The 17,394-nt window shown below is 39.6% G+C and overlaps 1 protein-coding gene across 1 annotated transcript; it reads right to left on the bottom strand.

Annotated features, from left to right (window-relative positions):
* Nucleotides 1-220: 220 nt before the first annotated feature.
* Nucleotides 221-1,159, bottom strand: LOC131516816 (olfactory receptor 4F3/4F16/4F29-like). Its single transcript, XM_058738318.1, has one exon. It carries the CDS (start codon nt 1,157-1,159, stop codon nt 221-223), a length of 939 nt encoding a protein of 312 aa, XP_058594301.1.
* Nucleotides 1,160-17,394: the final 16,235 nt, after the last annotated feature.

Raw genomic sequence — 17,394 nt, 5'->3', positions numbered from 1 at the left:
GCAATTGTCCTTCTCTGGGAGCTACTTGTTTTTACACCACATGCTTCCTTCAACCAACCATAGGCAGCAACACAAACTCTCAGTTAAGATTTTTTAAGACCCTTGTTATTTTAATCTGGGACAACTCAGTGGTAGTAAGGTACGTGGAACCTGGTATTCAAACTATAGATATGTAATGTTACTTCAAGTCAGTAAGGAAATTTTGTAATACTTGTGTCATTTAAGAAATCCTTCTATAAATAATAAACCGACTACACACTTTCCTCATTGCCACTTTCATCTCTTTGTTCCTGAATGTATAGATGACTGAGTTAAAAAAAGGAGTGAGAACTGCATCAAAAACAGCAAGATTTTTGTCTAGGTGTGAGGTGGGGTGAGGCCAGATATAAACAAAGATGCAAGGGCCAAAGAACAGAATCACCACCATGACATGAGTTGACAAAGTGGAGAGGGCCTTAGTTGTGCCTGCTGAAGAGTGTTTCCGAACAGTGATCAGGATAGAAATGTACGAGACAATCAACATGAAGAATGATCCCAGAGATATGAACCCACTGTTGGCTATGACCATGAACTCTAGACGGTAGGTGTCTGTGCAGGCAAGTCTGATGAACCGAGGAAAGTCACAATAAAAGCTGTCTAACACATTAGGGCCACAGAATGGCAATGTTATTACAAAAACCAGTTGAATCACAGAGTGGGTCAAGCCAATTACCCAGGCAGCAACTGTAAGCAAAATACACATTTTTCGGTTCATAATAGTCAAATAGTGCAGAGGCTTGCATATGGCAACATATCTGTCAAAGGCCATGGCGATGAGCAGCACCATCTCCACGCCACCAATGACGTGGATGAAGAAGATTTGAGTGATGCAGCCACCAAAGGAGATGACCTTACGCTTTCTGAAAAGGTCATAAATCATCTTCGGAGAAATGACACAAGAAACTCCCAGGTCAATGAAGGAGAGGTTGGCCAACAGAAAGTACATGGGGGAGTGTAAGTGAGGGTCAGAAATCACAGTGAGCATTATGAGGGAGTTTCCCATCATGCTTGCCACATAAAACGTAGAGGAGAACACCAAGAGGAGAAGTTGGATCTCCCAGGAATCGGTGAGTCCCAGGAACACAAACTCTGACACCACAGAGTGATTTGCTCTATCCATTGATTTATCCACTAGAATGTTTTCAGACAAAAGAAAATAACAAGAAACTAAAATGAGAATGTTAATAAAGTTCTACATTAAAATGATTAATTAATCAAGGCTATTCACATTGTGAAAACAAGGTATCCCCCAATTCCTTCTCAGGGTCATTATTAAATATGCATTTTACTGGGGTCACCAAAAGCAGTTGAGTCACTTCCACATACAATATTCCTAACACAATGGCTGCCAGGACTACAGACCTATAAATAAGAAAATGAAGCAAATATGAAAACATAGATGTATATAGCAAGGATCGGGAGGGTCAGGGAAGGTGGTGCAGTGCAACACAAACAGAAAAAGGAATAAGAGGTAAAGACTGCATATGCCAGAATTCACTGCTATTGCTTTTTTTTTTTTTAATATTTTAAGTTTATGCATTTATACTGAGAGAGACAGAGACAGCACCAGAGGGGGAGAGCAGAGAGAGAGGAAGAGAGAGACAGAGAAGGAGGGATGTGGGGGGGAGGAGGGGGGGTTGGTAAGAGAGGCAGAAAGAGACAGAGAATCCCAAGCAGACTCCATGGTGCCAGCAAACAGCCTGATGCAGGACTTGAACCCACCAACCATGAGATGAAGACCTAAGCCAAACTCAGATGCTTAACTGACCAAGCCACCCAGGCACCACTCACTGGTAATATTTTAATTATTTATACAATAATTCCTCAGTCATTCAAGTTGTCTTATTTCTTTTTCTTCTAATTTTAACGTTTATTTATTTTTGAGACAATGCGAGAGACAGAGGGCAAGCAGCAGAGGGGCAGACAGAGGGAGACACAGAATCTGAAGCAGGCTCTAGGCTCTGAACTGTCAGCCCAGAGCCCGATGCAGGGCTGGAACTCATGAACCGTGAGATCATGACCTAAGCCGAAGTTTGACGCTTAACCGACTGAGTCACTCAGGCGACCCTTAAGTTGTCTAATTTCTTACCCTCAACTCATCTCAGGCACATATTATGTCTCTTGTAGTAGGTCTTATACCACTACCTACAATCACTTTTGCAATTCACACTAAGCCCACAGGGTAGTGGCGAGCTAAGGAAACCAGACATAGGATACAGAGGTGACTTGGGTGTATGCCAGGACCAAGGGCAGAATAGATGTTGATGGCACAGAGTACTTGCATGAAACCCAGAAACTGTAAGTACCTAGAAAGATGGTTAGCAGGACTCGCCCGAGATGTGCAAGGAGAATGGGGTAGTCAGGGAAGTTAAGGAAGCCAATGCCATTTATCTGTCCAGAATCTTTATAATCTCTGAAGTTCGTGAACCTTGGTTATAGCTATTGGAGCCCTAAGCTTTGGGAGTTTGGATGAAGATATGCCCAGTAATGTCACAGTTACAACATAACCATTGACTCTCTCCCATCCTTCCATCAATCTTAACACTTTTATTTTTCTTATCTCATCTCTTCCACTTCAATTATCTCAATTGTCTGAGACCCAATGCCAAGTCTGATGGTTCCCTACCCCTAATTTTGTGTGACTACATGAATCTCTCTACCTGTTACCCATTTTTTTCAGAGACTAAAATGTTGCCATGTAGGAGATATATTCCCTTGCCTGTGTGTCAAACTCTGCATCTCCAGCCCTCTAGTTCCCATAATACTTAGATTTGCTGCTAAAAGGTGACGTGATCTGAAAAAAAGAGGTAGGTTGCAGAATAAACAGTAAGGACTGGTAAAATAAAGATACATGCACAAAAAGCCTCATACCTGGAACCAAAAGGAAAGAGCAAGAAAAACCTAGCAATAGAAAAAAAAAGGGGGGGGGGGATTCCAAAGCTTTTCCTTTTATTTAAAAAAATTTTTTAATCTTTATTTTTGAAGGAGAGAAACAGAGCGTGAGTGGGGGAGGGGCAGAGAGAAAGGGAGACAGAGTATCTGAAGCAGGCTCCAGGCTCCAAGCTGTCAGCACAGACCCAGCTGTGGGACTCATACTCATGAGCCAAGAGATCTCGACCTGAGCCGAAGTAGGACGCCCCACAGACTGAGCCACCCAGGTGCCCCTTGTCCTTTAATATGTGTATTTATATATGCACACATGTGCACACCTCAGTTGTACATGATGAGTGAAATCATTCATAAAAATACCCCAGAGGCGTCTGGGTGGCTCAGTTGGTTAAGCATCCACAGCTCAGTTCATGGTCTCACAATTTAGGAGTTCGAACTCTGTGCTGGAATCTGTGTCTCCCTTTCTTTATGCCCCTCCCCCGCTCACATTGGTCTGTCACAAAAATAAATTATCATTAAAAATTATTACCCCACAACGCTCATTAATGACTACCTAGTCGATGCTAATCATTTACAAATGAGAAAACAGTAGTCCAGTGAGGAACAAACAACTAGTTACACAGAATCCAAATTTTCTAGTCTACATACGGCTTCTGACTCCATATGCTAGAAAAATCATAGAGAAGAGGTATGCCAAAGCTAGATCTACTTAGTCCTAAACAGTTCCATATGGTTATAAAGTGAAATTAAAAATCTATTTCCTTGGTTACACTAGCCACATTTCAAGTGCTCAATAGCCTCCTGTAGCTAGTGGTTATGTATAGGGTATTACAATAAAGAACATTTCCAAACCCTATCCATCCCTTAAAGGTAAATCAAAATTCCATTTCCTGTATGAAAATTTTCCTAGTAATTATACTTTACATAAACGTCCTTTCTCTCTTATTCCTAGAAGTCAGGAAACTTCAATTTTAATTCAAAAATAATCATTCACCACATTAAAAATAAACCACAAAATATAGCATCTTAGGAGACATTCCAGATGCCTACTTTTGGCCAAGAAGGACACACAAGAGTCTGTGAAATTCAGAGACATCTTTACAAAGCAGAAAGTGTTGCCAGTTTTGAAAAACCAGTAGGAGTTTAATAAGCTAAGAGAGGAAAGGAAAGCCTTTTGAGAAGAGATAATAACTGCTCTCTTATTAGAGCAAATCCTTTGCTACTAATCATAATTCCTCAATGGTTTCAATTTCTTTAACATTTTATTTCTTTTTGAAACAGAGAGCACCAGCGAAGGAGGGACAGAGAAAGAGGGGGAACAGAGGATCCAAAGTGGGCTCAGAGCCAGCAGCACAGAGCCCAATGTGGGGCTCGAACTCACGAACTGGGAGATCATGACCCGAGCCGAAATGAGACTCTCAACCCACTGAGTTACCCAGGGTGCCCCCTCAATGGTTTCAATTACAGATTTTCTCTCCTCAAATATATTATAAGTTTGAAGAGGAAAAGGACCGTTTCTTCTGGTTCTCGTGTTCCTAAAATACAAAATAAGTAGCAAGGATATCCTGATTATTTAGATAATAACACTTCTCTGAAGTACAACCATTTTCTCAAGTGCATCATTTTTCAGTTTCTGTTTTTCTCATCTACCATTTTTTTCCATAAAGTCCAGCATGCATAAAGGAACTCTTCACATTCAAAACTAAGCATTAACATAGTTCCCAATCACTCCCTAAAGGATGCCTGGTATTCTTGCTATAAATTTCTACTTGGGAATAGGCAAGCCTCATCTCAACTCTTACAATGGTTCATGGTTTAACTTTCTGAAGTTTTAGAAAACAAGAACCAGCACGTAAAAGGAAAAGGAAGACTGGGAGTGAGGTGGCAGGTTCCAGTAACAGCCAACATATCAGGAAATTTACAGTTTCTATTTTCCAGGCTTCACAATATAATTAGTAGTCATCTTCCATGCCATTGTTAAAGTCAGAAAAAAAATAATGATTTGTTTCACCATATTTTAAGAGTTTCTAAAATATTTAACGATGCAATCTTAGAGTTGGAAAAGTATACATTATTTTCATGGTGCATATTTACTAAGAACTTTCACACATTTGATGCTTGTAATTATCTGTAGGGGTGGATATATCTGATAGAATTATTTTCATTTATAAATGAAAAATCTCAAATTCAAAAAAGTAACTTACCTAAAAACATAGGTCCTTGGTTTGAAATCAAATACCAGGTCTTCTGATTCCAAATCCAGTGCTATCTTGGCTACATCAAGAAAATATGGATATTTGCTCATGGTCTAAAACAATGATACCTCCTATAAACTTTAACCAAGAATACAAAAAAAAAAGTACACCTTAAACTGGCACAATGTTATAGGTCATTATATTTCAGTAAATGTGGAAAATTCCATTTTATTCAGAAAAATATTCTATCCCACCCACATAAACATTTAATACATATATAAATTAACTTACCCAAGGTTTTATAGCTACAGAGACAAGATTTAAACCTACACATTAGTGTACAAGTTAAAGGAAAGGGAGAAAGGTGGTTGCTGACCAGAATGGGGGGAAAAAACCAAAATCCACCAAAGTTTTGGAGGTAGTCAGAGATTTACCAAAGTCTGCCCCATTTATTCGTAAAAAGTCATGGTGATTGACAGACAAGAAATATCCCAGCTAGACACAGAAACGTAGAAGCCATTCAAACTTTGAAGTCATGAGAGAGAAATATTTGCTCAAAGGATAACATATGAACAGATAAAAGAAAGCTAATGGAGGACACATGCATGGCCAAAAAAGAACAAATACATAGTATTTGCAATCATCATTATTATATTACTAGTACTACTTTTTTTACATATTATCTGCCTTTTATTTTTTTTTCATTTTTTTAATGTGTACCTATTTTTGACAGAGAGAGACAGAGAGAGAGAGACGGAGCATGAGCGTGGGAGGGCACAGAGAGGAGGAGACACAGAATCCAAAGCAGGCTCCAGGCTCTGACCTGTCAGCACAGGCTCCCCTATTATCTGCCTTTTAAAAGCCCTGTTTCTATATACAAAAATCAGGTAGAAAGGAATGTCAAAGAATTAAGGAACTGCTCATTTTCATACGCTAACCAGTGATCAAATTGAGAAGACTAAGTAAAAGCCATAGATTTAGGGCTGAGCTATCACTGGTTCCATTCAAGAGAGCAGAGAAAATCAAAACAGAGAAAATCATGATTTTAGGGAGATAACCAATGGTGCCAAAGTGGAGAAAGTAAAATCAGGAACCGACAAATAATGTCAATCATCTAGGGGAAGAGGTTTGGGAAGGGGGGAATGGGGAGATAAGGCAATATGCTATGTGCAGAAAATGTGTAGAGTGACAGAAATCTACAGTAATGAGATAAAGAGGTTCCAAACAATTCTGAGGATCTGGATGAAGCTGGGCATCACAAACTCAGACAAAAGCCAGAGGAAATCTTTTTGTGACACCATTCAGAAATGTTCACGAACTGATACCCAGAATTTTAGAGCAGTGTATTTATTTGGCACAATAAGGAGAATGGGGTATCAAAACAGTCAGAGATCCTTTGTTCATTATTTTTGCTTCCTAAATTGTACATATGAGCGAGATCATGTGGCACTTGTCTTTCTCTTATTTTGCTTAGCATTATACTCTCTCAATCCATCCATGTTGTTGCAAATGGCAAGGTTTCATTCTTTTTATGGCTGAACAATATTCCATTGTGTATGTATTTACCACATCTTCTTTATCCATTCAGATATAGATAGACACTTTGTTTCCAAAACTTGGCTATTGTAAATAATGCTGCAATAAACACAGGAGTGCATACATCCTTTTGACTCTTAACAATTGAGAACAAACTGGCAGTTACCAGAGAGGAGGTGGTGAGGGGATGGGTGAATTAGGTGAAGGGGATTAAGCGTACACTTATCATGATGAGCACTGAGCAATGTACAGAACCTCTGAAACATGATATTGCACACCTAAACTGGAATTAAAATTACAAACTTGACAACAAACTAAACGCATTCCCTTGAAAAACAGAGACAGAGAAAGAAAGAAAGAGACCCTTGGAGGCCTGAGGTCACAATGAAATTGTTTGACCAAATCACATACTGGGCAATGCAGCAAGCGGAGCCACAGATGAGCTGACAACTGGAGAAAACACAATACAGATCAGAGATAGTAAAGGCAGGTACAGTAATTGTAAGCCTGTGGCAACTCTATGCTTTACTCTTTCTCCCATATCTTCGTTCTCAAATCTGGATTCCCATTAAAAAGCAACTTCAGTACGACATTATGACTATAGTTAACACTGCTCTATGATCTACAAGAAAATTGCTAAGGGAGTTAATCCTAAGAGTTCTCATCAAAAGGAAAAATTTTTTCTTTTTATTTAACCTATGAAAAGATGGATATTAACTAAATCGACCGTGTTTGTCATTTCACAATATACATAAACCAATCCATCATATTCTACACCTTAAATTTATATAGTGATGTGTATCAATTATTTCTGAATAAAGCTGGAAAAATCTATTTCACTTTCTTTCCCATACCTTTCTCTATACAGTTGCCCCAACTCTTCCCTCCTGTACAATTCCTGCTTCTGCTCATTTTCGTATACCCTTCCTCTCTGGAAGCATAGGAACCTGTGAAGGACGGTCTTCTTATAGAGTATGGTCCACCAACCCCTCCGCCCCTCTTCACCACCACCACCTACCTAATCTGTCAAAAGATCTCATAACATCAGGCTCAGGGAATCAGAGGAGTTCCACACACTGAATTTCCTCCCGTGCATAAGCATTGCCCATATCCTTCCACTCACCCTCCCTAGGACAAGAAGCTAAACAAAACTCTATTTGGAGAAAGGCTCCTAATTTAGCTATAGCACAAGGTGGTGACCAAATGATGCATTAGAGTTCTGGGATTCTCAGCCTGAGGTCATGAGTCCAAGGGAACGGTCTCACAGGATTATCAGGGAGGGAGGAAAGAGGTGTAGGATTTTCTTATACAAAATAAAGAGCTACTAGTTTATCTATTACATCCTTTTTAGCTTTTTATTATATAACCCAGGGAAATCTCTATTGAAAGGAAAAATGTATTTTATGTTTTTTAAATGGGAAAAAACTCGAAAAGTTTCAGCAAAACAGTTGTAGAACTTAGAAATCTTGACACATTTTGTCAACGAAGTCTCTTTGTGTGTTCAAAGGTCCAAACGACAAATAAGAACAGCAAGCATGAGTAAATATGAAAGGCTCAGAATAATGAAGAAGGATGTGAACACTTGGGGTACAAACAGATTAGGACAGAAGGCAGAGAGTTGGAGATAGAGAGGTGTGGGCACACTTTCCTTCCCCCGGAAACAATAGGAAAACAACCCAAAGAATGGTCAGAGTGCAGCAAATTGGAAAAACAGAAGATAATTCAACCAAAAACTGTTAACACACAATTAAGTACATTAAGATTATTACATTCAAACTGAGTCCCTGAATATAATTTTCTTGGATTTGAAATATATTAAATATGAAAAACATGAAAATAAAATACATTTTCAATAATAGCATACAAATTAACCATTACAGATACCTTCTTCTACTCTGGTAAATCAAATATAAGCCGAACTAGTGGAAAACAAAAAATAGAGTGAATTGACAGTTCATAAAGGAAGAAAAATTAAAAGGCCAATAAACATAGAAAAGTACAAAATTTGGAGGCAAAAAGTTGGTGTTTGTCCTTTCCACACTACATCATGCCCAAGGCCATCCAAGGAGTATCTAGAATATATTTAATTTATCTCACTATTAAGTATTAATTAAAGGATATAGACATAGTGAAGTTCCCTTTGTTCCTCACAGATTTTTGCCTAGTAGACATACACACACTATCCATCCAGTCAGACAACCCCAGATATTTATGGCCTGTTGAACATTAACCAGTGTTACATCTGTAATTCAGCAATCTTACTAGAATTTCTAGGCAAAAGTACCTACAGATACCCTAAATTTTTTCACGGTTTTACAGAGATATTGGCATATGATACTGTGCAAGTTTACTAAGTATACAGCATGATTCAATACACATATATGTGATAAAATAATTACCACAATAAGGTTCATTAACATCTCCATCACCTCACTATCATTACTTTGTGTGTGGTGATAACATTTAAGATTTACACTCAGGGTGCCTGGGTGGCTCAGTCGGTTAAGCCACCGACTCTCGACTTTGGCTCGGGTCATGATCTCGCGGTCGTGAGATCAAGCCATGTTGGGCTCTACACTGACAGTGCAGAGTCGGCTTGGGATTCTTTCTCTCCCATTCTCTCTGCTCCTCCGTCATGTGCATCCACACATGTGCTCTCTCAAATCAATAAACACTATAAAAAAGATTTACACTCTAAACTACTATATTATACACAGAAAATTGTTATCTATTGTTACTATGCTATACATTAAATCCTCAGAACTTATCCTTCTTATAGCTGCAAGTTTGTACCCTTTGGACAACATCATCCCATTCCCCCTACCCCTTGGTCTTAGCAGTCACCATTCTACTCTCTGTTTCTAGGAGTCTGACTTTTCAAAACTCCACGTAACAAAGAATGGATAGTATTGGTCTTTCTCTGCCTGACTTATTCCACTTAGCATAATGCCTCAAGGTCTACCTACACTCTTACAAAATCAGGATTTCCCTTTTTGATGGCTAAGAAATATTCCTGTGTGTGTGTGTGCGCGCGTGCACGCACACACGCGTGTGTGTACCAAAGCTTCTTTATCCATATCTCTACCAAAGGACACTAAGGTTGCTTCCATGCCTTGGCCCTTGTAAATAATGCTGCAATGAACACAGGTGTGCAGATAGCTCCTTGACATAGTAATTTCATTTCCTTCAAGTATATGGCTACAAGTGAAATTGTTGCCTGATATGCTAGTTCGATTTTTAATTCTTAGAGGAACCTCCAGACTGTTTTCCATAGTGGCTGCACAAATGCACATCCACCAACAGTGCACACAAGTTCCATTTTCTCCACATCCTTGCCAATACTTGTTATCTCTTATTTTTTTTTATAATGACCGTTCTAAAAGGTATGAGATACTACCTGATTTGCATTTCCCTGATGATTAGTGATACTGAGCAACTTTTCATGTGTCTATTACCGTTTGTATGTCTTTGGGGAAATGTCTATTCATTCCTTTGCCCATTTTTTGATTGGATTGTTTTGCTAGGAGTTCTGTGCATATTTTGGGTAGTAACCCTTTGTAATTTGTTGCAAATATTTTCTCCAATTCTATAAGCTTTATTTCTCCTATATAGAAGGTTCTTAGTTTAGTGTAGTCCCACTTCTTCATTTTTGCTTTGGTTACTGTCATTTAGTGTTCTATCCAAAAAATTGTTGCCAAGACCAATGTTGAGATGTTTCCCTATGCTTTCTTCTAGTAGTAGTTTTACAGTTTAGGGTCGTATATTTAAGTTTTTAATCCATTTTGAGTTCATTTCTCTCCTTGTGTAAGAGAGGGATCCAACTTCAGTCGCTTGCATGTGACTATCCAGTTTTCCCAACACTATCTGTTGAAGAGACTATCATCTCTCCATTAAGTATTCTTGTCAAATATTAGTTGACTGTATATGCAGGGGTTTATTATGGGCCTTGGATTCTATTTCATTGATGTATGTGTCTGTTTTTATGCCAGCACCATACTACTTTGATGGGTATAGCTTTGAAATAAAGTTTGAAATTAGGAAGTGTGAGATCTCCAACTTTGTCCTTCTTTCTCAGGATTGCTTTGGCTATTTAGGATCTTTTGCCATATGAATTTTAAGATGGTTTTTTCTGTTCTGGTAAAAACAAAATGCCATTGTAATTTTGATAAGCATTGCATTGAAAATATAGAAGTATAGAATTAATCATTATAGAATTATAATGATAAGCTTTAAACACTAAAATATTCTTTCAATCCATGAACACAAGGTATCTTTTGATTTTTTTGTGTGTCTTCCTCAATGTCTATAATCAATTGCTTTGCATTTTCAGTGTATATATCTTTTACTTCTTTGTTTAAACCTATGTTTAAGTATCTTATTCTTTTGATGCTATTGTAAATTAGATTATTTCCTTTATTTCTTTTTCAGATTGTTCGCTCTCAGTGTAAGAAATGAAGTGATTTCTGTACATTGGTTCTGTATCCTACAACATCACTAAACAAATGCATTTATTAGTTCTAAGTTTCTGGTAGAGTCTTTGGGATTTTCTGTATTTAAAAAACTCTTATCATCTGCACACATAGACAACACATTTCCTTTCTGATTTGGATGTCTTTTACTTCTTTTTCTTATCTATTTAACATGACTAGGACTTCTAGCACTGTGTCGCAAAGCAGCAGCTAGAGTGGGTACCTCCGTCTTGTTCCTAATCTTACAGGAAAAGGTTTCAAACTTGCACCATGGAGTAAGATGTTTGCTATGGTTTTATCATAAATGGCCTTTATTAGCTTCAGTACATTCCTTGTATACCCAATTTGGTGACAGCTGTTAATCTGGAGAGGATGTGGAAGACTGTTAACTTCTTTTTCTGTATCTATTGAGATGATCCTATGATTTTTATCTCTCATTCTATTAGTGTGGTATACCACATTTATTGATTTGCATATGGGCATCAGATTATCACCCTGTATACTTCAAAGTGACATATCTATCAATAATAGCTTAATAAAGCTATAAAACATACTCTATTTTTTTTTTATTTTAAGATGCTGTCTTTACTAATGGTCATTGAAAAGAAGCTAGACGGCCTTGGAGAGGGAAGATGGTGCCATAGGAGGACGCTGGGCTCACCGCCCGTCCTGCTGATCATTTAGATTCCACCTACACCTGCCTAAATAACCCAGAAAACCACCAGAAGTCTAGAAAAACGGAGTCTCCTGAGCGAAGCGCAGACGAGAGGCCCACGGAAGAGGGTAGGAAGGGCGGCAAGGCGGTGCGCGCTCCACGGACTGGCGGGAGGGAGCCGGGGCGGAGGGGCGGCTCGCGGCCAAGCAGAGCCCCCGAGTCTGGCTGGCAAAAGCGGAGGGGCCGGACGGACTGTGTTCCGACAGCAAGCGCGACTTAGCGTCTGGGAGGTCATAAGTTAACAGCTCTGCTCAGAAAGCGGGAAGGCTGGAGGACAAAGGGAGGGAGAGCTGCTGAGCCCCCGGACGGCAGAGCTCAGCTTGGCGGGGAACAAAGGCGCTGGCCAGTGCCATCTCCCCCGCCCATCCCCCAGCCAAAATCCCAAAGAGAACCAGTTCCTGCCAGGGAACTTCCTAGCTCCGCGCAAACACCCAACTCTGTGCTTCTGCGGAGCCAAACCTCCGGCAGCGGATCTGACTCCCTCCAGCTGCCACAGGGCCCCTCCTGAAGTGGATCACCTAAGGAGAAGCGAGCCAAGCCTGCCCCTCCTGCCCCCGTGCACCTTGCCTACCCAACCCAGCTAATACGCCAGATCCCCAGCACCACAAGCCTGGCAGCGTGCAAGTAGCCCAGACGAGCCACACCAACCCACAGTGAATCCCACCCCTAGGAGAGGGGAAGAGAAGGCACACACCAGTCTGACTGTGGCCCCAGCGGTGGGCTGGGGGCAGACATCAGGTCGGACTGCGGCCCCGCCCACCAACTCCAGTTATACACCACAGCACGGGGGAAGTGCCCTGCAGGTCCTCACCACTCCAGGGACTATCCAAAATGACCAAATGGAAGAATTCCCCTCAGAAGAATCTCCAGGAAATAACAACAGCTAATGAACTGATCAAAAAGGATTTAAATAATATAACAGAAAGTGAATTTAGAATAATAGTCATAAAATTAATCGCTGGGCTTGAAAACAGTATAGAGGACAGCAGAGAATCTCTTGCTACAGAGATCAAGGGACTAAGGAACAGTCACGAGGAGATGAAAAGCGCTTTAAACGAAATACATAACAAAATGGAAACGTCGACGGCTCGGATTGAAGAGGCAGAGGAGAGAATAGGTGAACTAGAAGATAAAATTATGGAAAAAGAGGAAGCTGAGAGAAAGAGAGATAAAAAAATCCAGGAGTATGAGGGGAAAATTAGAGAACTAAGTGATACACTAAAAAGAAACCATATACGCATAATTGGTATCCCAGAGGAGGAAGAGAGAGGGAAAGGTGCTGAAGGGGTACTTGAAGAAATTATAGCTGAGAACTTCCCTGAACTGGGGAAGGAAAAAGGCATTGAAATCCAAGAGGCACAGAGAACTCCCTTTAGACGTAACTTGAATCGATCTTCTGCACGACATATCATAGTGAAACTGGCAAAATACAAGGATAAAGAGAAAATTCTGAAAGCAGCAAGGCATAAACATGCCCTCACATATAAAGGGAGACCTATAAGACTCGTGACTGATCTCTCTCTTGAAACTTGGCAGGCCAGAAAGGCTTGGCACGGTATCTTCAGTGTGCTAAACAGAAAAAATATGCAGCCGAGAATCCTTTATCCAGCAAGTCTGTCATTTAGAATAGAAGGAGAGATAAAGGTCTTCCCAAACAAACACTGAAGGAATTTGCAACCACTAAACCAGCCCTACAAGAGATCCTAAGGGGGGTCCTGTGAGACAAAGTACCAGAGACATCACTACAAGCATAGAATATACAGACATCACAATGACTCTAAACCCGTATCTTTCTATAATAACACTGAATGTAAATGGACTAAATGCGCCAACCAGAAGACATAGGGTATCAGAATGGATAAAAAAACAAGACCTATCTATTTGCTGCCTACAAGAGACTCATTTTAGATCTGAGGACATCTTTAGATTGAGAGTGAGGGGATGGAGAACTATTTATCATGCTACTGGAAGCCAAAAGAAAGCTGGAGTAGCCATACTTATATCAGACAAACTAGACTTTAAATTAAAGGCTGTAACAAGAGATGAAGAAGGGCATTATATAATAATTACAGGGTCTATCCATCAGGAAGAGCTAACAATTATAAATGTCTATGCGCCAACTACAGGAGCCCCCAAATATATAAATCAATTACTCATACACATAAGCAACCTTATTGATAAGAATGTGGTAATTGCAGGGGACCTTAACACCCCACTTACAAAAATGGATAGATCATCTAGACACACAGTCAAAAAAGAAACAAGGGCCCTGAATGATACATTGGATCAGATGAGATTAACAGATATATTTAGAACTCTGCATCCCAAAGCAACAGAATATACTTTCTTCTCGAGTGCACATGGAACATTCTCCAAGATAGATCATATACTGGGTCACAATACAGCCCTTCATAAGTTTACAAGAATTGAAATTATACCATGCATACTTTCAGACCACAATGCTATGAAGCCTGAAATCACCCACAGGAAAAAGTCTGGAAAACCTCCAAAAGCATGGAGGTTAAAGAACACCCTACTAACAAATGAGTTGGTCAACCAGGCAATTAGAGAAGAAATTAAAAAATATATGGAAACAAACGAAAATGAAAATACAACAATCCAAATGCTTTGGGACGCAGCGAAGGCAGTCCTGAGAGGAAAATACAATGCAATCCAGGCCTATCTCAAGAAACAAGAAAAATCCCAAATACAAAATCTAACAGCACACCTAAAGGAAACAGAAGCAGAACAGCAAAGGCAGCCTAAACCCAGCAGAAGAAGAGAAATAATAAAGATCAGAGCAGAAATAAACAATATAGAATCTAAAAAAACTGTAGAGCAGATCAACGAAACCAAGAGTTGGTTTTTTGAAAAAATAAACAACATTGACAAACCTCTAGCCAGGCTTCTCAAAAAGAAAGGGGAGATGACCCAAATAGATAAAATCATGAATGAAAATGGAATTATTACAACCAATCCCTCAGAGATACAAACAATTATCAGGGAGTACTATGAAAAATTATATGCCAACAAATTGGACAACCTGGAAGAAATGGACAAATTCCTGAACACCCACACTCTTCCAAAACTCAATCAGGAGGAAATACAAAGTTTGAACAGACCCATAACCAGCAAAGAAATTGAATCGGTTATCAAAAATCTCCCAACAAATAAGAGTCCAGGACCAGATGGCTTCCCAGGGGAGTTCTACCAGACCTTTAAAGCAGAGATAATACCTATCCTTCTCAAGCTATTCCAAGAAATAGAAAGGGAAGGAATACTTCCAGACTCATTCTATGAAGCCAGTATTACTTTGATTCCTAAACCGGTCAGAGACCCAGTAAAAAAAGAGAACTACAGGCCAATATTCCTGATGAATATGGATGCAAAAATTCTCAATAAGATACTAGCAAATCGAATTCAACGGCATATAAAAAGAATTATTCACCATGATCAAGTGGGATTCATTCCTGGGATGCAGGGCTGGTTCAACATTTGCATATCAATCAAAGTGATACATCACATTAACAAAAAAAAAGAGAAGAACCATATGATCCTGTCAATCGATGCAGAAAAGGCCTTTGACAAAATCCAGCACCATTTCTTAATAAAAACCCTTGAGAAAGTCGGGATAGAAGGAACATACTTAAAGATCATAAAAGCCATTTATGAAAAGCCCACAGCTAACATCATCCTCAACGGGGAAAACCTGAGAGCTTTTTCCCTGAGATCAGGAACATGACAGGGATGCCCACTCTCACCGCTATTGTTTAACACAGTGCTGGAAGTTCTAGCATCAGCAATCAGACAACAAAAGGAAATCAAAGGCATCAAAATTGGCAAAGATGAAGTCAAGCTTTCGCTTTTTGCAGATGACATGATATTATACATGGAAAATCCGATAGACTCCACCAAAAGTCTGCTAGAACTGATACATGAATTCAGCAAAGTTGCAGGATACAAAATCAGTGTACAGAAATCAGTTGCATTCTTATACACTAACAATGAAGCAACAGAAAGACACATAAAGGAACTGATCCCATTCACAATTGCACCAAGAAGCATAAAATACCTAGGAATAAATCTAACCAAAGATGTAAAAGATCTGTATGCTGAAAACTGTAGAAAGCTTATGAAGCTAATTGAAGAAGATTTAAAGAAATGGAAAGACATTCCCTGCTCATGGATTGGAAGAATAAATATTGTCAAAATGTCAATACTACCCAAAGCTATCTACACTTTCAATGCAATCCCAATCAAAATTGCACCAGTATTCTTCTCGAAACTAGAACAAGCAATCCCAAAATTCATATGGAACAACAAAAGGCCCCGAATAGCCACAGTAATTTTGAAGAAGAAGACCAAAGCGGGAGGCATCACAATCCCAGACTTTAGCCTCTATTACAAAGCTGTCATCATCAGACAGCATGGTATTGGCACAAAAACAGACACAGAGACCAATGGAATAGAATAGAAACCCCAGAACTAGACCCACAAACGTATGGCCAACTCATCTTTGACAAAGCAGGAAAGAACATCCAATGGAAAAAAGACAGTCTCTTTAACAAATGGTGCTGGGAGAACTGGACAGCAACATGCAGAAGGTTGAAACTAGACCACTTTCTCACACCATTCACAAAAATAAACTCAAAATGGATAAAGGACCCGAATGTGAGGCAGGAAACCATCAAAACCCTAGAGGAGAAAGCAGGAAAAGTCCTCTCTGACCTCAGCCGTAGCAATCTCTTACTGGACACATCCCCAAAGGCAAGGGAATTAAAAGCAAAAGTGTATTACTGGGACCTTATGAAGATAAAAAGCTTCTGCACAGCAAAGGAAACAACCAACAAAACTAGAAGGCAACCAACGGAATGGGAAAAGATATTTGCAAATGACATATCGGACAAAGGGCTAGTATCCAAAATCTATCAAGAGCTCACCAAACTCCACACCCGAAAAACAAATAACCCAGTGAAGAAATGGGCAGAAAACATGAATAGACACTTCTCTAAAGAAGACATCCGGATGGCCAACAGGCACATGAAAAGATGTTCAACATTGCTCCTCATCAGGGAAATACAAATCAAAACCACACTCAGATATCACCTCACGCCAGTCAGAGTGGCCAAAATGAACAAATCAGGAGACTATAGATGCTGGCGAGGATGTGGAGAAACGGGAACCCTCTTGCACTGTTGGTGGGAATGCAAACTGGTGCAGCCACTCAGGAAAAGAGTGTGGAGGTTGCTCAGAAAATTAAAAATAGACCTACCCTATGACCCAGCAATAGCACTGCTAGGAATTTCTCCAAGGGATACAGGAGTACTGATGCATAGGGGCACTTGTACCCCAATGTTTATAGCAGCACTCTCAACAATAGCCAAATTATGGAAAGAGCCTAAATGTCCATCAACTCATGAATGGATAAAGAAATTGTAGTTTATATACACAATGGAATACTACGTGGCAATGAGAAAGAATGAAATATGGCCTTTTGTAGCAACGTGGATGGAACTGGAAAGTGTGATGCTAAGTGAAATAAGCCATACAG

The sequence above is a fragment of the Neofelis nebulosa genome, chromosome 7, assembly GCF_028018385.1.
Source record: "Neofelis nebulosa isolate mNeoNeb1 chromosome 7, mNeoNeb1.pri, whole genome shotgun sequence".
Taxonomy (NCBI): Eukaryota; Metazoa; Chordata; class Mammalia; order Carnivora; family Felidae; genus Neofelis; species Neofelis nebulosa.
The sequence above is the reverse complement of the archived record's forward strand: the minus strand, read 5'-3'. Positions and strand labels throughout refer to the sequence as shown.